We start from the raw sequence: 24010 nt of genomic DNA, 5'->3' as shown, positions 1-24010 counted from the left end.
GCTTCCTACATTATATCTATTTCCTTAAAGTCCTTCCCACAAACACTCTTTTTCCATTTTGGAGGCTTTTCTCAAATTTGTGATATAAGGCTATTCATATTTAAAGATAATGCAGCACAATGTTCACTGATAGTCTATGTTTATTGGCTGACTGGTAGGATTCATTGTAGGGTAGTTGGTGTCTACTTGTACTTTTGTTGGGGTACCTGAAATGGCAGGTTTTTTGTAGGTATTTTCTCTTGAACCATTAAATTACTTCAGAGAAGAATTCTCCCAAGCTCCTGCCCGGAGGATATAACTGTAGTGTTAGTTTTTTTCTTTCTTAGAACAAATTAGGGGCAAGGCATATTGTTACGGAGGAAGGAGACAAAATAGAGGACTTAGCAGAAAGTCCATAAACAAAACATAATAAAGTCAAGTATCACTTCCTCAGACTTGTCTCAGGTGGGTATTTATATAAACAAAGATGACTGCAGTCCACCATAAGAAATCCGAAGTATTAAAGCTACTGGTCTAGGTTCCTGATAGCTTATTATCAGTAACATTTTGGTGAGTGCTTACTTTGCATGCATCATCATAATGTTATTTTACAAAGATCAGCATTATTATCTCTATTATACAGATGAGAAAATTGTAACTTAGAAAGGGTAAGTAATTTCTCTCAAGTTTTTGCAGCTTATAAATAGGACATAACATGGATTCCATTCCAAATTTGTTTGACTTTTCAGCTCACACTAAGCATTATGCTGAATTGATTATACTTTTAAAATGTACATTATATGTTGAGAAATTCTGGTTTAATGCACATTAAGTTTAAAGCCCAGAATATCTTCACTTTATGTTTTAAAAAACCAAAAATCCAAATGCAAGGGGTTGGGGATGCAGCATAGCGGTAGAATGCCTGCCTAGCCTGAGCAAAACTGCTTGGGTTTTATCTCCAGCACCACAAAAACAAAGCACGACAAAACAAATGTAAGAGAAGTGAGATCAGTATGTCTGAGTTTATACTGTTTTCTCAGCTGTGACCATGAACGATTTACCTAATCTCTCTTTTGTTTTCCTCATTTCTATAAGTAGATTAGGGTTACATTAAATGCTAACTTCCATTAAAAAAAAAAAAAGATCTAGGTGGGCGCCAGCGGCTCACGCCTATAATCCTAGCTACTCAGGAGGCAGAGATCAGGCAGATCGCAGCAGTTCGAAGCCATCTCCAGCAAATAGTTCACGAGACCCTATCTCAAAAATACCTAACACAAAAAGAGCTGGTGGAGTGACTCAAGATGTAGGCCCTGAGTTCAAGCCCTAGTACCGCAAAAAAAAAAAAAAAAAAAAAATCTAATAAACACTTGATGAATCAAGAGCTCTGCCACCACAGCTGCTGATGCACACAAACCACAAAATTACTTAGTAAACACAGAGCATAGTATGGGGTACTATAAAACCAATGGGCCAGAATTATGACTTCCTGGTTCCTTAATTGTAACATTTTAAAGTCCCATTTGTGTTTCGCTTTGTTTTCCTGAATGTGAAATGATGTCCTCAGGATTCTGGAGATAGGAAAGTGGTTTAAGATTGATACTCTGACTTAAAAGGCAACATGTAACCTAGCATGGTGGTGCACTTCTATAATCCCAGCTACCTGGGAGTGAGAGACAAGAGGATTGTGAATTTGAGGCCACCCTGGACAAAGTTAACAAGACCCTGTCTCAAAAAAAACTAAAAGACTTGGGGCATAGAGGCTTGGAATTCAAACCCCTGTACTGAGAAAAAAGAAAAAGGAAAGGAAGAAAAAACCAAAACAGCGTATCTATCAACATCCCAATTTAGAGTAGGGAGGCTTTAGCATAGATATTGGAATAGAAAGTAAATAATACTGTTTTTTCCCAAGTTATCCTTCAGACCTGCTTAGTGAATGAATCTAAGCTTTTGCTTAGAATAAAGCAGAATTTAAATTTAAGCACTTTATTTTAAACTGTGTCCTGATGTATTTGCATAGAGTAATCACTTATAGCTATATGCAAATCTGGGATGTCTAAGTCTAAAAATCATACGGACATTTGTTGACTTAGCTTGAAATAACATGTACAGCTGTGAAAGACATGGCAAAGATATAAATACTGTGTTCTTCCTTTGCAGTGGGTAATTCCAGAATTAATTGGTCATACCATTGTCACTGTGTTAATGCTCATTTCATTGCACTGGTTCATCTTCCTTCTCAATTTACCTGTCGCCACTTGGAATATATATCGGTGAGTACAGTTTGTTACCTGTTTTGCATCAGGGTAGTTAAAAAATTAATGATAATAAAAATCAACAGCCTGCTCTCTCCACAAAAATGTGTTCCAGTAATAAAGAATGGCAAAATGCTTTATTAAATCAGAATAAATTTTGTTCACTTTGGTGTATTGGACAAATGGCAATTTGTGTGACTCAGTCTTATAAAAGCACAAATCTATATATATTAATTTGGAAAATATGTAATGTTTAGGTGTGATGTCTAAAGGCTTGGGAAATGTTCTTTTCATTGCCTTGAATATCACTCTCAAGTAAGAATAGACAAAAACCTTGACAATATAAGGCTTTCTTTGTTTATCTGCAATTTTTAATTAGTGTGTACTGTACTTGGAATACTCCAAAGAAAATTACATTTTAATGCCTGCACATTAGGTAACTTCTCTCTACCACCATTTTTGCAGTACTAGGGCAAAATAGATAACTTGTCAAAATTTTTGATCTAAGAGCCAGGTGCCCATGGCTCATGCCTGTAATCCTAGCTACTCAGGAGGCGAAGATCAGGAGGATCATGGATCAAAGCCAGCCTGGGCAAATAGTTTGCGAGACCCAATCTCAAAAAACCCTTCCCCTTCCCAGAAATAGGACTGGTGGAGTGGCTCAAAGTGAAGGCCCCGAGTTCAAGCCCTGGCACCAAAAAAAAAATTTTTTTTTAACTTAATACATTTAGGAATTTTGTTCAAAAATGCCCAGTGGAAACATTAATTAGCTATATCTTATAGTCAAGCTATTATGCATAGGATGTTTCCTTGTGAAGAACTGTGGAATAATCTTGACAAGCCTGGAAGTTTTTCTTTTTTTGGTGGTTTGAACTTAGAGCCTCATGCTTGCTAATCAAGAACTTTGCCATTTCAGCCCCTAACTCATTCTTTCTTTCTTCTTTTCTCTCTCTCTCTCTCTCTCTCTCTCTCTCTCTCTCTCTTTCTTTCTTTCTTCCACAGTACTGGTGTTTGAACTCAGAGCTTCATTCTTGCCGGGTTGGCACTTTATCACTTGAGCCACTCCACCAGCTCTTTTTTTGGGTTAGGGTTAGGTTTTTTCAAGATAAGGTCTCATGAACTATTTGTCCCTGCTGGCCTTGAACCATGATCTCCTGATCTCTACCTCCCAAGTAGCTAGGATTACAGGTGTGAGCCACTGGCGCCAGTTATGTTTTAGCTATTTCTTAAACTTTATTTTTTTATATAATTTTTTATGAACATAAAGTAATTGTACAAAGAGGTTTCATTGTGATATTTATAACATGCATATAATATACTTTGATCAAATTCAGCTCTTCTATATTACTCTTTCTTATCCCCTTCTGTCCTCCCCTACTTTAGTTATTTTTTGAATAAGGTCTTGCATTCTTGTTCCAGGCAGGCCTTGAGCCATAGTCCTTCTACCTATACCTCCCTGTATCTGGGACCACAGACGTATTACTGGTTGAGATTGGGTACTGCTAACTTTTTGCCATGGATCTTTGCTAAGATGTGAGATCCTCTCAATCTTAGCTTCCTTAATAGCTGGGATTTGAGGCATGTGCCACCATGCTTGGTCTTTTTTGGGGAGAACAGTATCTCAATATATAACCCAGGCAAACTCTCAATCCATCAACTTCCACCTCCTCAATGCTGGGATTGCAGGTATGCCTACCTTGCCCAACTCTTGGGATTATTTCTCTGTTAGCAGGTTGCTGCTCTACTATATTTTTATTTATGTTTTTTTTGGTAAAAGCATTCATTGGCTGATTTTTAAGCATGATGTTGTAAAGTACAGTTAAAATAAAAAGAACATAAAAAAAATAAAGCAAGCAGTGGAAGAGGGTAGTAAGCACATGAAAACAAAGCAGAAGGTGGTAAAGACGAGGGAAAGTGGGTGTTGGTTAGTAATCTTCCAAAGATCATGAGACTAGAACCTGAGCTCTCTACCTCTTTTCTAGAGTGTAGGTACCTGGGATAGGATGTTTTCGTTTTTTTTTTTTTTTTTTTTTTTTTCAGTTTTCTTATTGCTGCCCTATGTTCAGTTCCATAGAGTAACATTCTAAGTGAGGCCCTACTGAGAACACAGACTTCTTAAACTTCTGGTGAGGGCCAGTCCTTCACCAGATTTTTGCTACTGTTTTGAGACAGGGTCTCACTGTGTAACCCAGGTTGGCTTGGAACTCAAGATCTTCCTGCCTCAGCCTCCTGGGATTATAGATATGCACCATGCCTGGCCCCACACAGAGTTTTAGCACAGCTGTCTCCCTGCAGCCCCCTGAGTGAAACACAAAATTGGAAACAAGAATGGGTACTGGGATCTCTGATACTGTGATCTTAATGATATTCCAGACCATACCGTCAGTCTTCTGTCTCTACTTGAAATGAGAATGTGCTACAAGAACAGGTTTTGCCATGACTTCTCTGGGCCTAGTAGGCTATGGTAGAAGGCTCTATGAATTTCTATGAATCAATTACAAAGATTTATTTTTCTTATAAAGACAAAAAATCGCAGTGACAGGTTGTCTCTCACAACTTTACCTCCTATTTTAAAAGGTTACTATTACTATATTTTTGGTGTTATTTGTAGATTTATACAACTCACCACAATCTATTCAGGACTTTATTCCAAAAGAAGTCCCATACCCATTAGCAGATGCTTTTATCTCTTCCCTCCCCCAGCTCTGGGCAACCACCAATCTACTTACTTTTTTTTGATACTGGGGATTGAATTCAGGGCCTTGCATATGCTAAGCAGGTGCTCTACCATTGAAATATACCTCCCAACCCCAAATCTGCTTTCTGTATCTAAATTTACCTTTTCTGGAAAGACATATCATATAGAGAGGCTCAACTGATGGTCTTTTATGGCTGGCCTCTTTTACTTATCATTTTAAGGTTTATACACGATGTAGCATATTATCAGCACTTCATTTTTTATTGCTAAGTAATATTCTGTATGCATGTATTACAATTTGTCCATTTGCAACTGATGGACATTTGAGTTTCTACTTTGACTATTATGAATAATTTTTCTATCACTGTTCCTGTAAAAGTGTTTGTGTAGACTTATGTGTTTATTTCTATTGGACAGACAGCTAGAAGTGGAATTACTGAGTCATAATAATGCTGTGTTTGACCTTTTGAGGAATGTCTGTTTTCAAAAGTGGCTGTCCTATACTCTTACCACCTATCTATGAGCATTCCAAGTTCTTTGTATCTTCGCCAACACTTTTATTGACTATCTTTTATTTTAGCTCCATTATTGAATGTGAAGTATATCTCATGACTTCAGTTTACATTTCCACTTAAGACTAATGATATTAGGTGCCTTTTAATGTATTTATATATCTTCTCTGCTTTATTTATTTATTTGGTACTCAGGGCCTCATGCATACTGAGCCACATCCCCTGCCCACTTTATAGATTTTTTAGCAGCTACCTTGACATGAAGTAAATTATGCTTTGTGAAGATTTTTCTGGACGTATTATGTAGCAATACAACACAATGGATAGAGAAGAGCCAGAAGGTAGAAAAACCAATTCAGAGAATGGAGTACGAGAATATAGTGTTTAAACATTGTGTTAGTGGGAATAAAAAAGAGCTCTATAAAATGGTAGTAGAAGAAAGTATGAACAGGAGCTTGATGAACTGGCTATGAAAGGTGAGAGAAGAATCAGATCAGATTTTTGTTGTTCGTTACTGGGAATTGAACTCAGGGCCTGTGCTTGCTAGGCAGGGAAGAACTGTAATGCTTGAACCCCACCCTCAGTCCCACTAAGAAGTTTCTAACAATCACCAAGGAAGTAGTGTCATTCTTAGATAACCTAGAAGTCAAAGAATAGTAAGACAGACTGTTTGGAAATGTTACCTGGATATTCAAGTGAAAATACCCTCTATTCAGGTATAGATAGGCTTTAGGATTTGGGGGAGAATTTAAGATTTGTGAAACTCAGGCTTTTGCATCTCACAGAAATGATAGTTGAGAAACTGAGCTTGTGGCAAGAGTGAGGAAACCAAGGTTGTACTAGAATAAGCATGGACATGAGCGCAGGAGGAGGTCATGAACAGTACTGGGTTAGGACCTGTGTGCTTCGCAAATGGCACAGTCTAGATGTTGAAGGCCAATTTCCATAACGAAGTTTCTGAGCACTCGATAAAATTGGTTTGGTTTTAGAGCCTGCTTTAACCTGTGTCTAATGAGAAGGAGCTGTAGGAGTGACAGAGGATGGGTAAAGGGGGCTCAGTGCATAGAATATCTTTCTAGAATGTCCCTATATTTGTTTCAGTGGACAGAAAATTAGACCAAAAATCAAAGTATTGTAACTTCCAAAGGAAAACAAAATTATAATCCAACATTGTAATAATACTCTGTCCATGTAGGGTCTGAATTTAAGGCTGTTATAACTGGCTCACATTTAAAGGTTTAACAATACTGGTTACTTATTTTTCAGTATTTATGCTGATGATTTGATTTTCCTTCTAATGTGTGTACCTTTTTAAATTATTAGGTTCATTATGGTTCCAAGTGGTAACATGGGAGTGTTTGATCCAACAGAAATACATAATCGGGGGCAGCTGAAGTCACACATGAAAGAAGCCATGATCAAGCTTGGTTTCCACTTGCTCTGTTTCTTCATGTATCTTTATAGGTGAGTTTAAAATCCTCCTGGCTTCTTCCTAGATGCTTTATATACTTTTTTGTTTGTTTTCTTGACAAAATATCTCATGATGTAGCCCAGACAATCCTCCTGCCTCAGCTTCCAGAGTGGCTGGAATTGTACCATCATGCCAAGTTGCCATGTCTGCTTTTGATGGGTGAGATATTACTGTACTGTAGGATTTTTGCATTGACATTGGAGACTTTGGGGGATTATGTAAATTTCTTCTGGCCATGTAGGAGTTTTTTTTTTTTCTATTTTCATTTTTCTGTTTTTATTCTTTTATTATTGTTGTGTTGGGGGTACATTGTGACATTTACAAAAGTTCTTACACTATATCATAGTTGAATTCACCCTCTTCGTTAGGTTTTTCATGTATGCCATTGAATCAACATTCTGTAGAGTTACTCTGTGTTACCCTAGTTCTTCCTAAGCTGTTGAGGCTGTCAACATGCTTAAAACTGTCTTTGCTGTTCTTTTCTTGCCTTAGTCTCTTGTTGTGAGGTTTCACTGTCTGTTATAAGCATTAATATATGTACCTCAGAAACCATTCCACTTATGGGTCTCTGGGAGATCAAACCAATGGCAGCAGTTCTCATCAATTTATATCCAAATTGGGTCAATCTTTCTTGGCAACAAGGGATTTAGATGTGATGCCGATTCTTCAGGATTCTAAGTAGTCTGGTTCTGGTAAAATTACATCAGTCTTCGAGTAATAACACATTGGAAGTAAGAATATGAGGAATTGACTGTCAGACACTAGAAGCCTTATGCAGTCCTGTGTTAAATTTATTCTCTTAGTTTTTCAGTAGAACATGCTCATCATTTCTTTATCCATTATAGTCTCATAGAATAGAGCAGAGTGGGGGAAAATTTATGTATGTGTGATTTGATTAAATAGCCTGTAAGAGACTAAAAGTAAGGTTTAACCTACTTTCCTATTTTTTTTCCCTTCATATTTTTTTTTTTCTTTTGTGGTACTGGAGATTGGAGCCAGGGAAGAGAAGAAAGAAAGCACTGAACCACTGAGCTATACCCACAACATTCCCCTTACTAAATTTAGGTTTTTCACGTAACCATAAGTACAATCTAGGAAAAACTTGTACTGAACTAAACTCCTGTCACTCAGAAGATTTCTACTGACTAGAAATTATAGATAGATAATGGTTTTTAAAAAATCACTACTTTAGAGCTGAGTGCTGGTGGCTCATACTTGTTTTTTCCACATTTTATTTTATTAATTTATTTGCAGTACTGGGGCTTGAACTCAGGGCCTCCTGCTTGCTAGGCTTTAATAGACAGGTGCTCCTATCACTTGAGCCAATCCATCAGTCCTCAGTGGCTCATACTTGTAATCCTAGCTACTTGGGAGTCCGAGATCAGGAGGATCTTGGTTCAAGGCCATGCCTGGGCAAATAGTTGACAAGATACTGTCTCAAAAATGCCCAACACAAAAATGCTGTTGGAGTGACTCAAGTGGTAGATTGCCTGCCTAGCTAGCAAATGTGAGGCTCTGAGTTCAAACCCCAGTACTGCAAAAAAAAAAACAAAAACAAAAACAAAAATCAATAGTTTAACCAGGTGTGATGTGGTGCACACCTGTAGTAACCCTAGCCCTTGGGAGGGAGGATCACCAGTTTGAGGCCATCCTATCTCAGGAAAAAAAGAAAACCGCTATTATAACGTGAAAAGTTTAAAAGTCAGCGCTATCTTAGCCTCTGCCTGACAAAGCAGGCTTCATAAATCTTTTATTTTGCTAAGTCTAGCCACTAACATAGATTACCATAAAATTAGAGTGTAGACGGTTTCCTTTTTACCATTCATCTTATTTTTTAAAATATGGAACACTTCACAAATTTGCATGACATCCTTGCACACAGGCTGTGCTAATTCTCTGTATTCCAATTTTAGTGTATATGCTACTGAAGTGAGCACTGCTTTTCTGTCTTTTAAAATCTAGACAGATTAAGCACACTGGTGTCAGTTTCTGGTTCTCATGCTCTACCTCAGTGCTAATGTGTTTGATTTTTGGTCTAGGTATTAAAAATGAAGAATAAAGGGCCAAGAAACTTAATATTAAGTACACAAGGCAGGTGTAGTGGCATGTACTATAGTCCCAAGTACTCAGGAGACTGAGGTGGAAGGGTCACTCAAGTCCAGAAAGTTTGAGGCCAGCCTAGGCAGCATAGTAAGACCCCAGCTGGGGGGGAAAAAAAAAAACCCACCATGAATGACACACCTGTTTTCATTTTTATTTCTTTTTCTAATTTTTTTTATTATATTATTGTTGCACTGGGGATACATTGTGACATTTACAAAAAGTTCTTACAATATATTATTTTTGAATTCGCCCCCTCCATCACTTTTTTATTTCTTTTGATCACTCTATATGTTCAATATGTTTGCCTGTTTCTGAGACAGAAACAAAGCAAGGTGGAGTCATTTCCCAGAACTCTCCTTTCCTCCCTCTCCTGCCTAACCTATGCGTGTGAGCTACAGCAGACATTCCGAGTCCTGTAGTGTGAGCCCTCTTGGAGCCAGGCTGTCGGCTTTGGGGACAAAACACAGGACTGGGCAGCAGTGTCCTTGGCAGACCTGAAATCTTAGGTTTTGAAAATGTGCTAGAGTTTCTGAGTTCTCAAATACTGAGTTTAAAGTAATGGGAAATTTGGCTGGAGGAACCAAAAAGCAGTTTATGAGACTGCTCATAAACTCATAAACTGCTCAGTGGTAGAACACATGCTTAGCATGTACAAGGCCTGGGTTCAATCTCCACCACCAACCAAAAAAAAAAAAAGAGAGAGAGAGAAAGGGAGGTGCAATTTGGGGACAAGATTAAGAAATACTTTACAACAAAACAAAAGGCAACCTGTGCAGCTGGTTTCCTATGCACCTGCATCCCACATTGGCTGTGGCCCTCCTTTTCTTTTTCTTTCTGTTTTTCATTTTCAGCCCTGTTGCTGTTAGCTCACCCCTAAGTGTCATTTATAGTTCAAGGGGTCAGAATGAAAGACAGTGATCTCAGAAGATGACATGTGCACTTTTCTCTTGGCTTTTGGTTGCTGTTGTTTAAAAGAGATTTTATTACAAATGATCATCTTTAATTGCAGGGATTCTGTGCTGGCTCCTTTCACCATCCACATCTGGCATGGTACCTCAGATAAGATATTCAGGGCTAGTTAAGTGGAATTAAAGTTTTTGAAAAAAACGCTCTTTTCTTTCACGAGTCCATGCCTTTTGTTGGTCAGGTGCTCACCTAATGGGATCTGGACTCTACCACCTACTATGACTTGGGACAGGTTTCTTAACCTACCTGCCTCAGTTTCTCATCTGAAAATGGGACAATAACACCTACCTCATTGGATTTTAGTGTATTAAGTGAGATAATGCATGTAAAGCTGATCCTTAGTAAATGCAAAAATCTTTCAAAAATATCTGCCATTACTAATTTGTGTTGTGTACTGGGTACATTTAATATGATCAAATTTGGACAGCTGATCATTTATCTATACCGTTAGTAACATAAAGGTATTTGTGTGTTTTAGTCATTTGATCTCTGTATATAAAAAGAAGAGAGAATTAAAAAACTGAGGCTGGTTTTTTACATTTTTTATTAGCATATATTAGTTGTATGGGGGAGGGGGTTCATTGTGACATTTACATATGTACTTAGAATGTATCTTAAATAGATTCACTCCCTCTGTCATTCTCCCTCATCCCTCTCCCCCAACTGAGGCTGTTTTCATAGAGCATTTAATGGGCGACTATGTGTTAGTATCAAAAGGCACTACAGGTGACACAGAGGAGCAGCACAGTGAAAGCTTGGAGCTTGGCAGTTGCAGTCCTGGGTGTTACACAGGACATGGAAGTGGAGGTGATCCTGCTGTCATCTAAGAGGAACTCATAGGCCAAATGTAGAGACCAACATGTAAGGCAGAGCATGCACTACTTGATGAGCTATGGAATGAGCTGAGAGGCTGGCTTGCCAAAGCAAGTACTTCAGAGGCCAATCATGAAGCCCAAGTAGGAATGTACAAAGTTGATGGGGTGGTATGGGGCAGGGAACAGTGGTTTCAACTTAGCATTTTGTGCTTACAAAGCAGGTGCTCTACCATTTGAACCACACCTGTACTGTTTTTGCTCTGATTATGTTTGGAGATGGGGTCTCTTAAACTGTTTCCCCAGACTGGCCTTAAACTACAACTACGATCGTCCTGATCTCAGCCTCCCAAATAGCACCCACCTTATTTTTTAATGAAAAAAATTAGGCATCAAGGAGGTTTTAATATGAATATGCTTTCCTGTATGATTCATTGCTTTTTACTCAAATGAGTTTTCTTTGTGAACTTCAGGATTACAAGTCTTGACAGACCAGACTCTGTAGGAACATTCCTAAGGAAATATTAGTAACATTAGTTTTTTCTTTCCACAGTATGATTTTAGCTTTGATAAATGACTGAAGTTGGAGGAGCCATGGTTGAAGTCAACAATGCACAGTTGAGGAGCCAGACTACTTAAATCATCCTTAGAACCATGACCATAGCAGTATATATATATTTTTTCGTCTTTGAACAACAACAAAAACAACAACAAAAAACTATTTTTGCTGTATTTTTACCATATAAAGTATTTGAAAAACTTAATTGAGTTTTTGTAGATTTCTGGTACTCTGGTTCAACTTTAGCCTGAACCCCAACACATAAAGGTGTTTTTTTTGTATCATCTGTATTTTGAAAGTGGCTGTTTGTGTGTAGAGTGGTATGAGCCCGTGCCAACCTTGCATGCCAAAGAAATAAAGGACACACCTAAAAGAGAACACTTAGTAGATGAGCCAGGCTGTCTGCTAAAGTCAGAGCACAGAACATTAATAATTTGGATGAGAGGAGAAAGTTAACTTTTTGCCTATATTATGGCAACTTCATGTTAATATGGTTCAAGGATTTGTGGAACTATCACCTAAGTCTTTCCATAAGAATGTTAACTGAAAATGACATTTCAAAATACATATTTCTTTGCAGAATTTGTGAAACCTTATAAGCCATTTTCCCCAAGTACAATGTAATTCCTGCTTATAGAAAGGAAAAATAAATTTTAAAACAAGATTTTTGTGATTTCCTCCACAATCACCCCCAAACCCATCCAAGCCCCCTGGCTCTTGCCAGGCCTTATTTTTTTGTAGTTGTTCCAGTTGCATTTGATGTCTTTGATAACATATTTTAATGGGTTTGGAGAGGTGATCTGGTAGAAGATGCTCATCAAATTAGAACCAGGAAGACATTGTCAGTGAAACTGAGTTCTGCTTAGTGCCAGGGTTAACATTACCATTTCTGTCCTGTGCTGACCACTTTGTGAATTGGGAGACAAACACACCATTTCATGCGTGTAGCAGTATTTACCCAAACTTGGTTCCTTAGCGCTATAATCCATAAACTCCTGTCATTGATGAGCAGTTAACCTCCTAGCCATGTCCCCAGCTCTGTAAAGTGAACCTTGACAGTTTATCCTGTTTGCGCTTTAATATTGCCATCTTAAGTAATCATTGGCGTTTAGGCAAAACATGACTGCTAGAGTCCAAAGGGATTATTCATTCTGGCATGACAGGAAATTGGGTGACTAAACAAGATGTGCAGCCCCCAAGATTGTTTCATGTCCTTTTGGCCCTAGCCTGGGTTGAAAGTCTTGTTAAGAAGCAGGGGAGCCACTAAGCTAAAAACTGCCCAGCTACACCACATTTCAGGGTGTAAGTCTTAGTGCCCTGGCCACACATGAAGAGTGAAATGGTAGGCAAAAGTAAGTTTGGTTTGGTTGGCCTCTTGGGGGGGGGAGGTGGTCAGTTGTTTTTTTTTTTTTTGGTAGTACTGGGGTTTGAACTGAGGGCCTTGCACTTGCTAGACAAGTGTCCTACTACAGCTATGACCCAAACTGGTCACAGAAATATCTGTGGTAATCTTTTATTTCTGCCATGCTTTAACAGAAGTCGCTTTGCTTGCATCTTTTTCTTTTTCCCTCTGAGGCACCTTCTACTTAAAAGCCAGCTCCTTCCAACCTAAATCCCAGTGCTGTTAAGTTCTGCTCCAGCTTTTAATGCAAAAAAACTGTTGAACTTTAAATACTTAGAACTGAAAGCCAAACAAGTAATATGTTTCATCTTCTCATTCCAAGTATTCTTAATAACTCTGAGAGAGACTTTGGGTTGTTAGTTTACATGTTGGCAGGCATAAGGGGCTGAGGCTCAGCAGATCAGAAAGGTGCCTTGTTTATGACAAAGGACCAGGAGGTGCATTATTCTGAAGCACTAAAAAGCAGCACTGTTGTTGCTTGTCTTTATCAAAGCCAGGAAAAGGGGAGAGGGGGGAGTCACTTTGTCTAGGAGAAAAATCACTGATTTAAAAATAGCTGAGGTTAAGAAGTTTAAAGGTTCTTTTTACTGATAGGAAGGTTGCAAAGTATCTTAGAGATCATCTGGTTGAACTGGAATATAAGTGAGGCCTAGAGATTGTGAGGCCCCAGAAGGATGAGTGTCTGGAACCCTGACATTCAGGTCAGAGTCCTGCCTAATCCTCCTCCCTCCCTGTCCCTCCTCTGTAAAAGCAGGTGCAGACTGCCATGGGGACGGGAGCTTGTGTGCTGTGTCATTTTCCTTTCCATCCTTCCAGGAAATTGCAGGTATGTTGCTAATCACTGGAACTTCAGCTGAGGAAGCAAGATCCAAGACATAGCTCAGTTCATCACACCAGTCAGACCCCTTTTTACAGCTGCCACACAAACGAGGGCTTCCCCTGAGCGTGTCTAACTTTGAAGTAGAGGGCTAAAAAAGCTTCCTGAGCACTCCATCAGTTGCGCCACTTAACACTTTCCATCTGGTGTCACTCACATAGTTGTTCTCTCCTGCTACATTGTGCTCTCTTGGACAGCAGAATCCACTGATGTCATGTTTGTGTCTTCTTCCTTTCTCTCCTGGCACCTAACAGTGCCATGCTCATAGAAACAATAAATGATTGCTAAATAACAAATCTGGTCATGTTGTCCTATTGCTCTTTCAGCAAGAAGTCAAGAGAGGTATCAATGGAGAAACATAAAGCCCACTCCTGTGTTTTCAAGGCAGTCACATTATGAAATAGAAAATCTAAGATAGGATGTGCTAGGAAAGAAAATTGCTATTTTTGGTCCACTTTTAGATTGCTGAAATCAGCTTTGTTTGCAAGTAGTATTTTGTCAGAAATCGTTGTGAAAAGTATGTACTAGGTATAATTAGTTGTCCCCTAAATCTAGATAGAAAAGGCAGGGCTAAGGTGTTTCTCAGTGGTAGCATACTTGCCTAGCATGCACAAGGCCTTGGCTCCATCCCAAGCATCAACCCCCGCCCCCAAACCCAACAACAACAAAAAAAAAGGTAAATTTGAAATTCTACACTTACCATCTAGGTCTGTAAATTGAAATGTTTTTGGTGTAGTGAAACTTCCATTAAACAAGGCTGTTCAAAGAATGGCTATTAGTTTTCTAAGTCACTTCATAAATATTCTAAAAGGCAGGGGGCAAGTTTTTGCTAACAACTGAGGGTCAAACCCTTAGGGTTATCATTGCAGTTACTGTAATAGCAGGTACTATAATAGTAACCACAAAGCTATCTTGGTTGCTCTTTAAAGTCTTTGGTAAAGGCTGCTTTCTTTTTTCAACTGCTTCCCTCAGGCTAGGTGGAGGAGTGGGGTGGCTAGAATCAGCTAGCTGAGAGGTTACACTGCGGCTTCTACTGCTGTGTATTTGCTGTTTGTTCCCACTATCGAGTGATCTTGTTTCATCAAATGTTTCCGTTAAACATTAGAACCTAGTCAAGATCTGAGGTGGTTTAACAAATGCTTGAACTTCCTATTAATGGAGCCCCTTGTGTGTCAGATATTGGGGCATGGTTCAGGGTTTTGTTTTGTGTGAATATGCTGGCAATGGAAGCCAGAGCATTCAGCATGCTGGGTAAGTGCTCTGCCACTGAGCTACATACGTCCCAGCCTCAGCATAGTAAGACTGAGTTATACATCACTGCATCGGCACTCTCCTGTCACCTTTTCCTTCTGGTTCACTTTCCAGGGCCCTGAGCATGATTGGAATCCCCACTTAGTTGTTAACTAAGTGGATCAGCCTTGTACATCTGCTACCCTAAAAACCGTATGCTTACTCTTGCTCAGTGAAGCTTGACTACTTGATTACAATGCAAAGCTCAGTTCACTTAAACTGATCTCAGACGGGAGAAGAGTACATGACATGCCATCAAGCTAGAGGAGAAAAATTTCCTTCTAGAATCTGATGTCTCACCACTTCATTTGATCAGCAGCCTTTTTCTCAGACTACATGCAGATGGAGAGTTGAGCCTGATGGCCCAGTTAAAGGTTACATATTTGGCTGCCTGGCTAGACAGTCAAGACCTGTGGGGCAAAACTAACCCTCTGGGGCACCTCTGTATAGGTAAGTAGCAGTTCTAAGCCATGTTAGTTGGCAATTTTCTATATACTAGCTGCAACACCCATCTTAGCCATAATCTGATTCCAACCTTTAAAGCAAATCCCAGAAATTATTGCATCTGTAACATTTGTCTCTCTGAAAGAAAAGCTAACTTAAAACACACACATAACCTTAACAAAGAAGTAACATTTTCTTAAATTTTGAGAATCTCACTATGTAGCTCAGGTTGGCCTTGAAAAATTCACAATTCTCCTGACTCAGCCACCTGAGTAAAAACTAGTCTGTTGGTGGGACTGTGGTTTGAACTCAGTGCTTTGCACTTGAGCCATTATAGTCCATCTTGCCTTGGCTGACCTGGAATGGTGATTCTCAGCCTCCCAAACAGTCAGGATTGCAAGAGTAAGAAACCAGTGCCTGGCTTACTAGTATTCTTAATAAACACCCCACTGGTACTCAAGTTTCACCCAGTGGCTCAAAAATGATACAGATGGTTTGTGCACATGGAAATTCCAGTAAGGTCTATACATTTTATTTGGTTAATGTCTTTTAAATCTCTCTCCTCTTTTCTTGCAATTTGTTGAAATTAAGTCACCTGACAATAGCAATCAAATTATTTTATTGTATAGACCCTGCAAAAGTTCAGATTTTGCTGATTCGATCACCTCTGGTGCTAACTTTTAAATCACTCTTCAAAACATTGTTTTGCTGCTTTTATAGATGAGGGAATGAAGTTTCGACATTTTAAGTGACTTGTCTCAAGACATAATCAATGACTAGGACTTACATCCAGGCCAATCACTCCAAAACCCATGTGTAGCCACTATTTTAAATTTACAAACCAATTTGAAGATACTCAAACTTGTTATAGAGGTTTCCCTCTATAAATCGAGTCTGTTTTAATTGGAGAATTTCAAGTGTGATTTTCTTCTATGAATTAAGCAGTTAACTAGAATCAGTAAAGTGGACCTTAAAACTTTTCACCTGTTTTTCACAAATATTAAGTCACATCTTTCAAGGTAAATGGCCAGAGGAATCTTGTATGATATAGTGATTAAAACCAGCAGCTCCGAGGTGTCTAGGTTTGAGCCCCAGGCTTCTTCATACCACTTCGTATACTTAAGCCATTATTTCCTGCATCTGTAAATGGGAATTAAGAGTACCTGCCCATCAAGCTACCTTGATGTCTATATGAGACACATATCAAATGTTCATTTTTAGTGACTAAATACAGTAAGAACCCAGTATATTCGCCTAATTTACCAGTATTACTGAATAACCAAATAGGTGTACAAGTGCAATTCCTGTCATGGCTAATCCCCCTCCATACCCTTCTTGCTCCTACTTCTAATTTGTGGTCTTATCACTGGAGTAATACAGCAGTCTTAAAGTGCTCAAATACCAGTAAGTGACACCAGAAAATTACCTGGGCTAACAAAAAAATCCAGACCACCTCTTTGACTTGAGATCTGAAAAGTGGCTTAGAAATCTAAAATTTTAAAAAGCCCCCAGTTTAGTCTCACATGCACTTGGGATTTAAGGGCCAAGACACAAGCATTGGCCAGGTACAAGTGGTTTATGCCTGCAAACCCTAGCTAATCGGAAAGCTGAGATTGGAAGGATCAAGGTTCCAGGCCAGCCTGAGCAAAAAAGCTCATGAGACCCCCAACTTCATGGGCATGGTGGTATGTGCCTACCATCCCAGCTACAGGGGGAAATGTAAAATAGGAAGATTGCAGTCCAGGCCAGCCTGGGCAAAAAGCGAGACCCTGTCTCCAAAATAACCAGAGCAAATAAGGAAGCCCTGAGTTCGTACCAAAGTATCACCAAAACAAGCAGGCTTTAGAATAAGGCAGGAATACTTAAACTTGAGTCTCACCCGAGGGAAAAAAGTGAGCAATAATTCTTGCTCGTGGGTAGCATATATGCTATGTACATAAAGTGTACGGCATTTAGTAAAAGTAGTCAGTTGTGAGATCAAGGTACTAAGAGGCCATATAGAGAGAAAAAGTAAAATAAAGTAGGCTATTTGTTTTAATCTGTGGACAAGTTAACAGAAACTTACTTTTCATGCAAACCCATTTAGTCATTCTTGTCTAAACACCCCCCCCATCTAAACACCACCCCCCGCCCCGCCCCCCTGGTTTCTTGAGCTGTCATTTTCTCCCGTATCAGAAAGCAGCGTATTAGCCAGATGCCAGTGGCTCACACCTATAATCTGAGCTACTTGGGAGGCTGACATCTGGAAGATCTCAAAGTCAGCCCAGGCAAATAGTTCAAGACCCCTATCTTCAAAATAACCAGAGCAAAAAAAGAGTGGAGGTGTGGCTCAAGCAGTAGAAAGCCTGCTTTGCAAGTTCAAGGCCTTGAGTTCAATCCCTGGTCTTGCCACAAACACAGACACACACACAAGGACTTTCAGAGGATTTTTGGATTTGAATAAAACAAAAAGAAAACCCCAAGGATCACTGATATTTTTCAGCAATGGCATATGAGGCAAAATTATTATTTGGAACACAACTTCCAAACCAATGGGTGACACCATTTGTTTCTTAAATTTTTCTTTCCAATACCAGGTTCCCCACACATATGGAGTATGCATCCTACCTGAGCTGCACCTTTAACCCTATTCAAAACAGGTAAAGGAGAAAAATTTGTATTTTCATCCATCTCAATTCTAGTGTTTTGGGGTTTGTTTTTTGATGGTGCTGGGGTTTAATTTCAATTCTAGATATGACCTATTGTCATGGCCAATTTTGTCTTAGGTATCCTTCCTCAGGCTATGAAAGAAATCAGCAACTCTTTTAAGTTGGGAGGTGCTCATGTTCACAGAACAAAGAAGTCACTAATACTCACATCATGGAGAAATTAAAAACTGACTGAAAATTTGCTGCTTGTCGTTTTCTGTTTCCCACATGAGCTAGACCCACATGCTGATTTAATAATTTTTAACTACATGATTAGAATACTGTTTCATGTATCATGTATCGCAAGCACACTTTAAGTAGGCTAAGTAATCAAGGTTGAAAAGACCCCACTCCCACAAAAATCAAGACAGACTGCTGGAAGTAGTGATAGGACAGAAGCATTTTGTTCAGTTGAATCTTCCTTAACCGCTTCAAGTAGTTCTGAAAAAAAATCTTCAAGCAGACAGCATTAAGCAATGTTAACTAAGTTATCAATTTTTCATTTGCTTAAGTCAAAGACAGTTTATGTCTTAAAACACAACCTTGTAGTTACAGATTTGCTAAGGCTGGCAAAATTTCTATGCCTGGTGGTGGAATTTGGTATGAAGTTCCAGTATAGGTGAATAATCTGACAAATTAGCTACATATGCCAAAGTACAGCTGTATTGTAAAAAAAATTCCTCTCTGGCCTATGAGCCAGAGGAAGTGGCAACCACCACTCTCCCAGCTAAGAGCAAGATCAGGAAGGGCCAGGTTCATGGCTGTGTTAGTGGATATGCTGCCCTCAGGGAACTCGCAATCCAACTTCCTTTTACTGCAAAGAGCTCTACCCTGGTAGGGAAAATCCCTAAAGCCCATTTCCATAGTAATTCACCCTGAGGAAGGAACCAGTTTTCTTTTTTTCATAAAAACAAATGTACTGTAAGGTTCATGAACATTGAATGTTTTAAGAAGTATTTAGAGAACGGCTAACACCTCTAATGAAATCTTTAGAAAAGATTTTCTATTAATTGTGAAATGGGTTTCATTTCCAAGTCGAACTGAATTTTCTCTACTACTCAACATATGTAATGCCTGAAATGTCCAAGTTCAGCTGCAGTAATATATATATGTATATATATATTTTTAAACTAAATGAGCCGTGTCATTCCTTTAAGAGGCAATGCTCCTAAAGTGACTGCACGATGGTCTTAAAGACATCCCAGCAGACTAGGCATTGCTTCCTGGGATTCCATTTACAAACTGTAGGCAAAGATATGGAAGCCAGGTTCAGCAACCCAGTTATTAAGAGGTGAATGCAGTACTTTCTAGACACTGAGTGGATATTGTCAGATGTAATACACCAATAATTAGTTATTCATTCTGTTTATTGGATTGAAAGGGAATACAAACGACTGGGAAGTGCTGTGCACTGACATGGAAAGGATGTATTAAAAAAGAAATCTCAATAAACCAAATCAAAGTTAATGTAGTTTCAATCAAACAAAAACTTTAAAGACATTTAAAATACCACACAATTATAAAATAAAAGTCAACAAAAAGGTGTCTGGTAAATAATTAGTAGGATAAGTGAAAATAAATATGAGACCTGAAGTTTTTATACTTTCAAGGAATAATAAAGCAAAGAAATACTAAATATAATCTGAGAGGCAGTTAAAAAAAACAAAACCCAAATTTAAGAACACAATCCTCTGAAATATTTCATCAGTCCATAGCAAATAGTTATTACATACCAAAAGCTCTAAGTGTTAACTAGTTCCACCACAATGCCATGTAAATCCTGACAATTTAGAAATCTTGAGAGATCAACACTGAAGCTCTTTTCTTGATCTCTACAGCTTGGTTTGTAAGCACATGCATGCTTGTGTGGGTCTGTATTGCCCTAGCCACGCACACACATTTTCAAGGAGCCAAGTAACATTTCCATCTGTGCCTAAAAATGTTGTAATTCAGTTTTAGCATACTGACCCTGATAATGAAAATGCTTATAGATGAGGACACAATTTCAATCTTATAAAAATATATGAGTATTAACCAAGCCTTAAACTCAAAGGGCAATGCACATATGCACAAGACTTCTAGTAAAATTGACAAGAACCTAGAAAAGCCATTTCCAGGACTTTTTATGAATCAAGTGCTCTCTCTCCCACACATGCACACAACACACATACACACAACACACACACTTTTATACTATTAGCTTCATTAAATCCAGGTTATCTGGATTAAGTAGATAGGGGATAGGTTTTTACACTTTTCATTTTTGCAAATAGAGGGCAGCTACTCTAACAATAGCTGAACGGCACTGAAAAATTTCAATTAAGTTAACCCTGTTTTTAGAAAGTGTCTAAGTATAAATGCAAATTCACTTCTTTTCAAGTTAGCAATTTATGTTGAATCACATATGGTTTCTGAAATGGAAATAAAAATGTTTTGGCAGCAATCCAAAAGGAGGAACTGCTAAAGTCTAAATAAGAAATTAAATTAAATAATATTTATACATTTTAGAGATGGGACAAAAAGGATATTAAGACAAATGTCTTCTTTCCTCCCCATTCAAAAGCAGCCATTCTTCTGCTGTGAAAAACTGACAAGGACCTGCTCCCTTTCAAGAGATGTGCGAGATATTTACCCACTGTGAGGCAGAGGTGATAGGGTCAGTTCTTGTTTGCAGGAACCAACATCCTAAAAAAGAAAATTTCAAGATGGGGAGGGGTGGGAAAGAAGGATTTTCTATTAATGTCACAGAATGCCACTCTAGAGGCAGAACACTCCTAATATTAAAACTCAATGAATTACTACTTGTGTTTTTTTCAGAGTAAGAAAATATTGACAAAAATTTTTTTCCCTTTCAACTAGCAGGTTTTTTAAATTACTGAACATTAGAGAATCCCTTTTTGTACTCCCACCCATTAAAGTGGGCTGGTTTGTGGACATTTGCAAATAGAATTTCTTCCATTTAAACTACTTACCTGGATTAGTATAACACATTTATCTGGCTAACAAGAGCAACAAAATGTAAGTGGCATGAATACTAATACAAAAACTGACAACCAAGCATTGTTACCTCTCCCAACTAACTCCCACTAAATTATTACTGCCCACGCACCAACCTTAGCAATCCCAAATCCAACACTTTACCATTAATAATCAGTTACTTAAGAGGAAAAAGACATTTAATTTCATTCTTGCTCTAGCCCTTAATCAATGCATAACATCAACAAAAACATTTTTAAGCACATGGAAATGAGCCTACTAACCTGATTTTTGGAGCCAAAAATTCTCCACTCTATTTTGATCTATGTGCAAAAAGTATTGGTACTTTTCAATTTATATACTTGTTAGTATCTTGTGGCTGTTTTGGCAGAATTCTCACTCTTAAGCCTACCATACAATCTATAGCATTATTCAGTTTTCAGAAAATAGCTATGAATTAGAAAATCTGGCCACCAGGTTCTTATACCATAAAATTCTAGGTTTCTCCATCTTTTTTTTTTTGCCTTTCCAGCACATTCAGTACTTGGCAAATGTATGGAAGATGTTTACAGCAAATTGGCACAGTAAAGTACCAGTTTACAGGAAGCTGTCAGTTAAGAGAGACCCCAGAACAGACTCACCTAGCTGCTACAGAAACCTTTGCATAGTTGGTACCCCATTTTAATAGGTGCTATGTCCTCAAAAAGGTGCCTCACTTTTACTCACTTTTTAAAGTGTTTTTACCTGTACTTCAGGAGCACTCTGAAAACTCAGATCTAAGGGTAGCTGGCTGCAGTAGTACAATCTCCTCTGTGTGAGCGCAGATCTCAGCAAATGTTACATGTGTACTCTAGCACACTGTAACCACATTTGTAAAGGGCTGTGGCATTTCAAAGCCCACATTTTGTTAGTGATGTTACTGTACAGAATGGGGTGTGTTAATGGCTTCAGGGTTTACATAAATCATTTAAAATATAAATGGTTTTAACTGTACTGAGGTAAAGAGAAGTTGCCACTTAATTATATACAGTTACCAATGAAGATTTTTATTCAAACTTAAAGTAAAAAGTAATTTTAGTCAAGAAAAAATGAAGTACCAGATAAACGGTAACATATAGTTAACTTAAGAGTATCAAAACAGGAATTCTGATTCTCTAAAGTGGTGGTCTCTGCAAAATGGAGATTGAAGAACTCTTCTACACACCAATTTGATAAAATAACCTGACCACGAACTGTCATATTCTCTTACTATGGGCTTTTGGGAGAATGCACACTATTTTAAGGCCAAATGTGTTTGTCTTTCTTCTCCCTTTCCCTGGATTTCCCCCCTTTTCTCCCTGCTGCCACCCATTCCCTGCCACCCCATCAATGGAAGAATTCCTAAATCTATGACTTTCCCTTGTTTGTAGGTCCTGAAGGGGGATAGTCATGGTAATAGGAGGCCTAAAGGGAACATGGTACAATTTTTTCTTCATCAGACTCTTACTTGGGTTTTTCCCTGCTCTTCTTTCCAAAGAACAGCCGTCATCACCCGATTTTCCTCTACTGAAAAGCAGGGACTGTCCAGGGAGACCAAATATGTAGTACTCAGCTGTTATTATGGGAACACAAGGCTTTTAGCTTGTTTTAAATACGAAATTCTCAAAATTAAGTCCTTTTTCCATGAAGGAAACCTTTCCTTAAACTAAAAGGTGAGGGAGAGGGGAAAGACTGTCCACAGCACCAGTTTGAATGAGGTTCAGTATGGCAACATCTGAAAAGCTGAGTAGGAACCTTCTTCAAATGTTTATATCCTATATGTCAGATATTAAGGGCATTAGGAGAAATGAATGAGGTTTTAACCCCCATTTAAGTATGTTTGTAACCTGCTGAATTCTTCTAAGTCTTGACTCTACTATAAACTTCCAAAGTGGTCCAATCTGCTGATCTCTACTCTCTTGCCAAGTCAAAAACAACTTGGAACAAGCTTTGTTGAAAACCTAGACTGATGCCTCATCTCTCCTGTTGGTATATTCAAACTCTCATTTTGAACCTTGAATTTCTTCAACATCGTATTGATGTTACTTCAGGATAAAACAAAAAGGGTTGGGGGCCTTCAACGTCTTACTCTGTGTTTCCTGTGTAATGTCCTTCCAAGCTCTGTTCTGACCGGTCTCATGCATTCCAGAAGAGCATCAGCCTTACTCCGTATCTAAGCCATAGAGGAAACTCTTTTTAAGCTGGTTTAGATTCCAAATGTATACAAATGAAGTCACTTTAATCCTATAAATACTTCTTAATTTATTTTTAAAAAATTGTGCTGTTAACCCTTTTACGGGGCAACAAGCGATGTGAAAAGTACAAAACTTTTTGTCAAATGTAATTGAGTGCTTTTGACATAGTTCACTGGTTTATCATCTGGATCAGTATATACTGCGCAACGGGCAAGGCTAGAATCCATGAACCAAGCTGCAAAGATCTCAAGCTAAGTAAGGCGGAAAGATTTGGAGAAACAAACGAAGGAAATTCTTTCCTATCCAATGTATACTCTTCAGACTAATGCACTCTTTCTATCAGGCCTTCTAAACTGTTAAATAAAGTTTTCCAAACAAGCATTTAAACTTCATTACACAGAAGAGCAACAAGAATGGTAGCCCGCCAGACAAAAGGCAGGAGGGAAAAAATATATATATACTGAGTTCAATGGGTAAGCCTGAATGTAGCACAGTTCTTCACAACCGATGGGGGGATAATTCAACATGGTGTCCAACAACGTTCTAACGACGTGCTTCATCTCAACTGGTTACTATGAAGCAAGGTGTAAATGTTTGGCCCCAATCGGGCTTCAGAAATGGTTCTTTTTTCATGACGAGCATGTCTGTCCAGCTATCAATCATGTTTGTTTGCACCAAATCCCAAGCCATTAAAATACGACTAATTTTAAGTTAAACAGAAGTCGTCTGCTTCAAATTCGCCATCAACTATCCATGCTACTGCATTCCT

General features: G+C 38.5%; 2 protein-coding genes and 1 non-coding gene across 6 annotated transcripts in view; 1 reads left to right on the top strand and 2 right to left on the bottom strand.

Annotated features, from left to right (window-relative positions):
- The window catches only part of Cnih4 (cornichon family member 4), a 26756-nt gene extending 6780 nt beyond the window's left edge, over positions 1-19976 (top strand). The window contains exons 3-7 of one of the 3 annotated variants that reach the window (XR_012439124.1): positions 2137-2249; positions 6765-6905; positions 14997-15371; positions 17942-18004; positions 18131-19976. Coding sequence is in view for 2 of the 3 variants with exons in the window: in XM_074048883.1 (XP_073904984.1) it covers positions 2137-2249; positions 6765-6905; positions 17942-18004; positions 18131-18173 (360 nt within the window). In the remaining variant the exon portion in view is untranslated. Of the gene's footprint in view, positions 1-2136; positions 2250-6764; positions 6906-11346; positions 11558-14996; positions 15372-17941; positions 18005-18130 lie in introns of those variants that run through there. The other 2 variants (XM_074048883.1, XM_020174138.2) reach the window with 2 other exon arrangements.
- Positions 8748-8849, bottom strand: LOC141414350 (U6 spliceosomal RNA). Its single transcript, XR_012439403.1, has one exon. It is a non-coding gene; the product is annotated as a U6 spliceosomal RNA (small nuclear RNA).
- Wdr26 (WD repeat domain 26) overlaps positions 19402-24010 on the bottom strand; it is a 42581-nt gene continuing 37972 nt past the window's right edge. For both annotated transcript variants that reach the window (XM_020174140.2, XM_020174139.2), the window contains exon 14: positions 19402-24010. In XM_020174140.2, coding sequence (XP_020029729.1) covers positions 23985-24010 — 26 coding nt within the window. In that variant the 3' untranslated portion in view covers positions 19402-23984.

This window comes from Castor canadensis, chromosome 11 (genome assembly GCF_047511655.1).
Source record: "Castor canadensis chromosome 11, mCasCan1.hap1v2, whole genome shotgun sequence".
In the NCBI taxonomy this organism is placed as follows: Eukaryota; Metazoa; Chordata; class Mammalia; order Rodentia; family Castoridae; genus Castor; species Castor canadensis.
The sequence above is the reverse complement of the archived record's forward strand: the minus strand, read 5'-3'. Positions and strand labels throughout refer to the sequence as shown.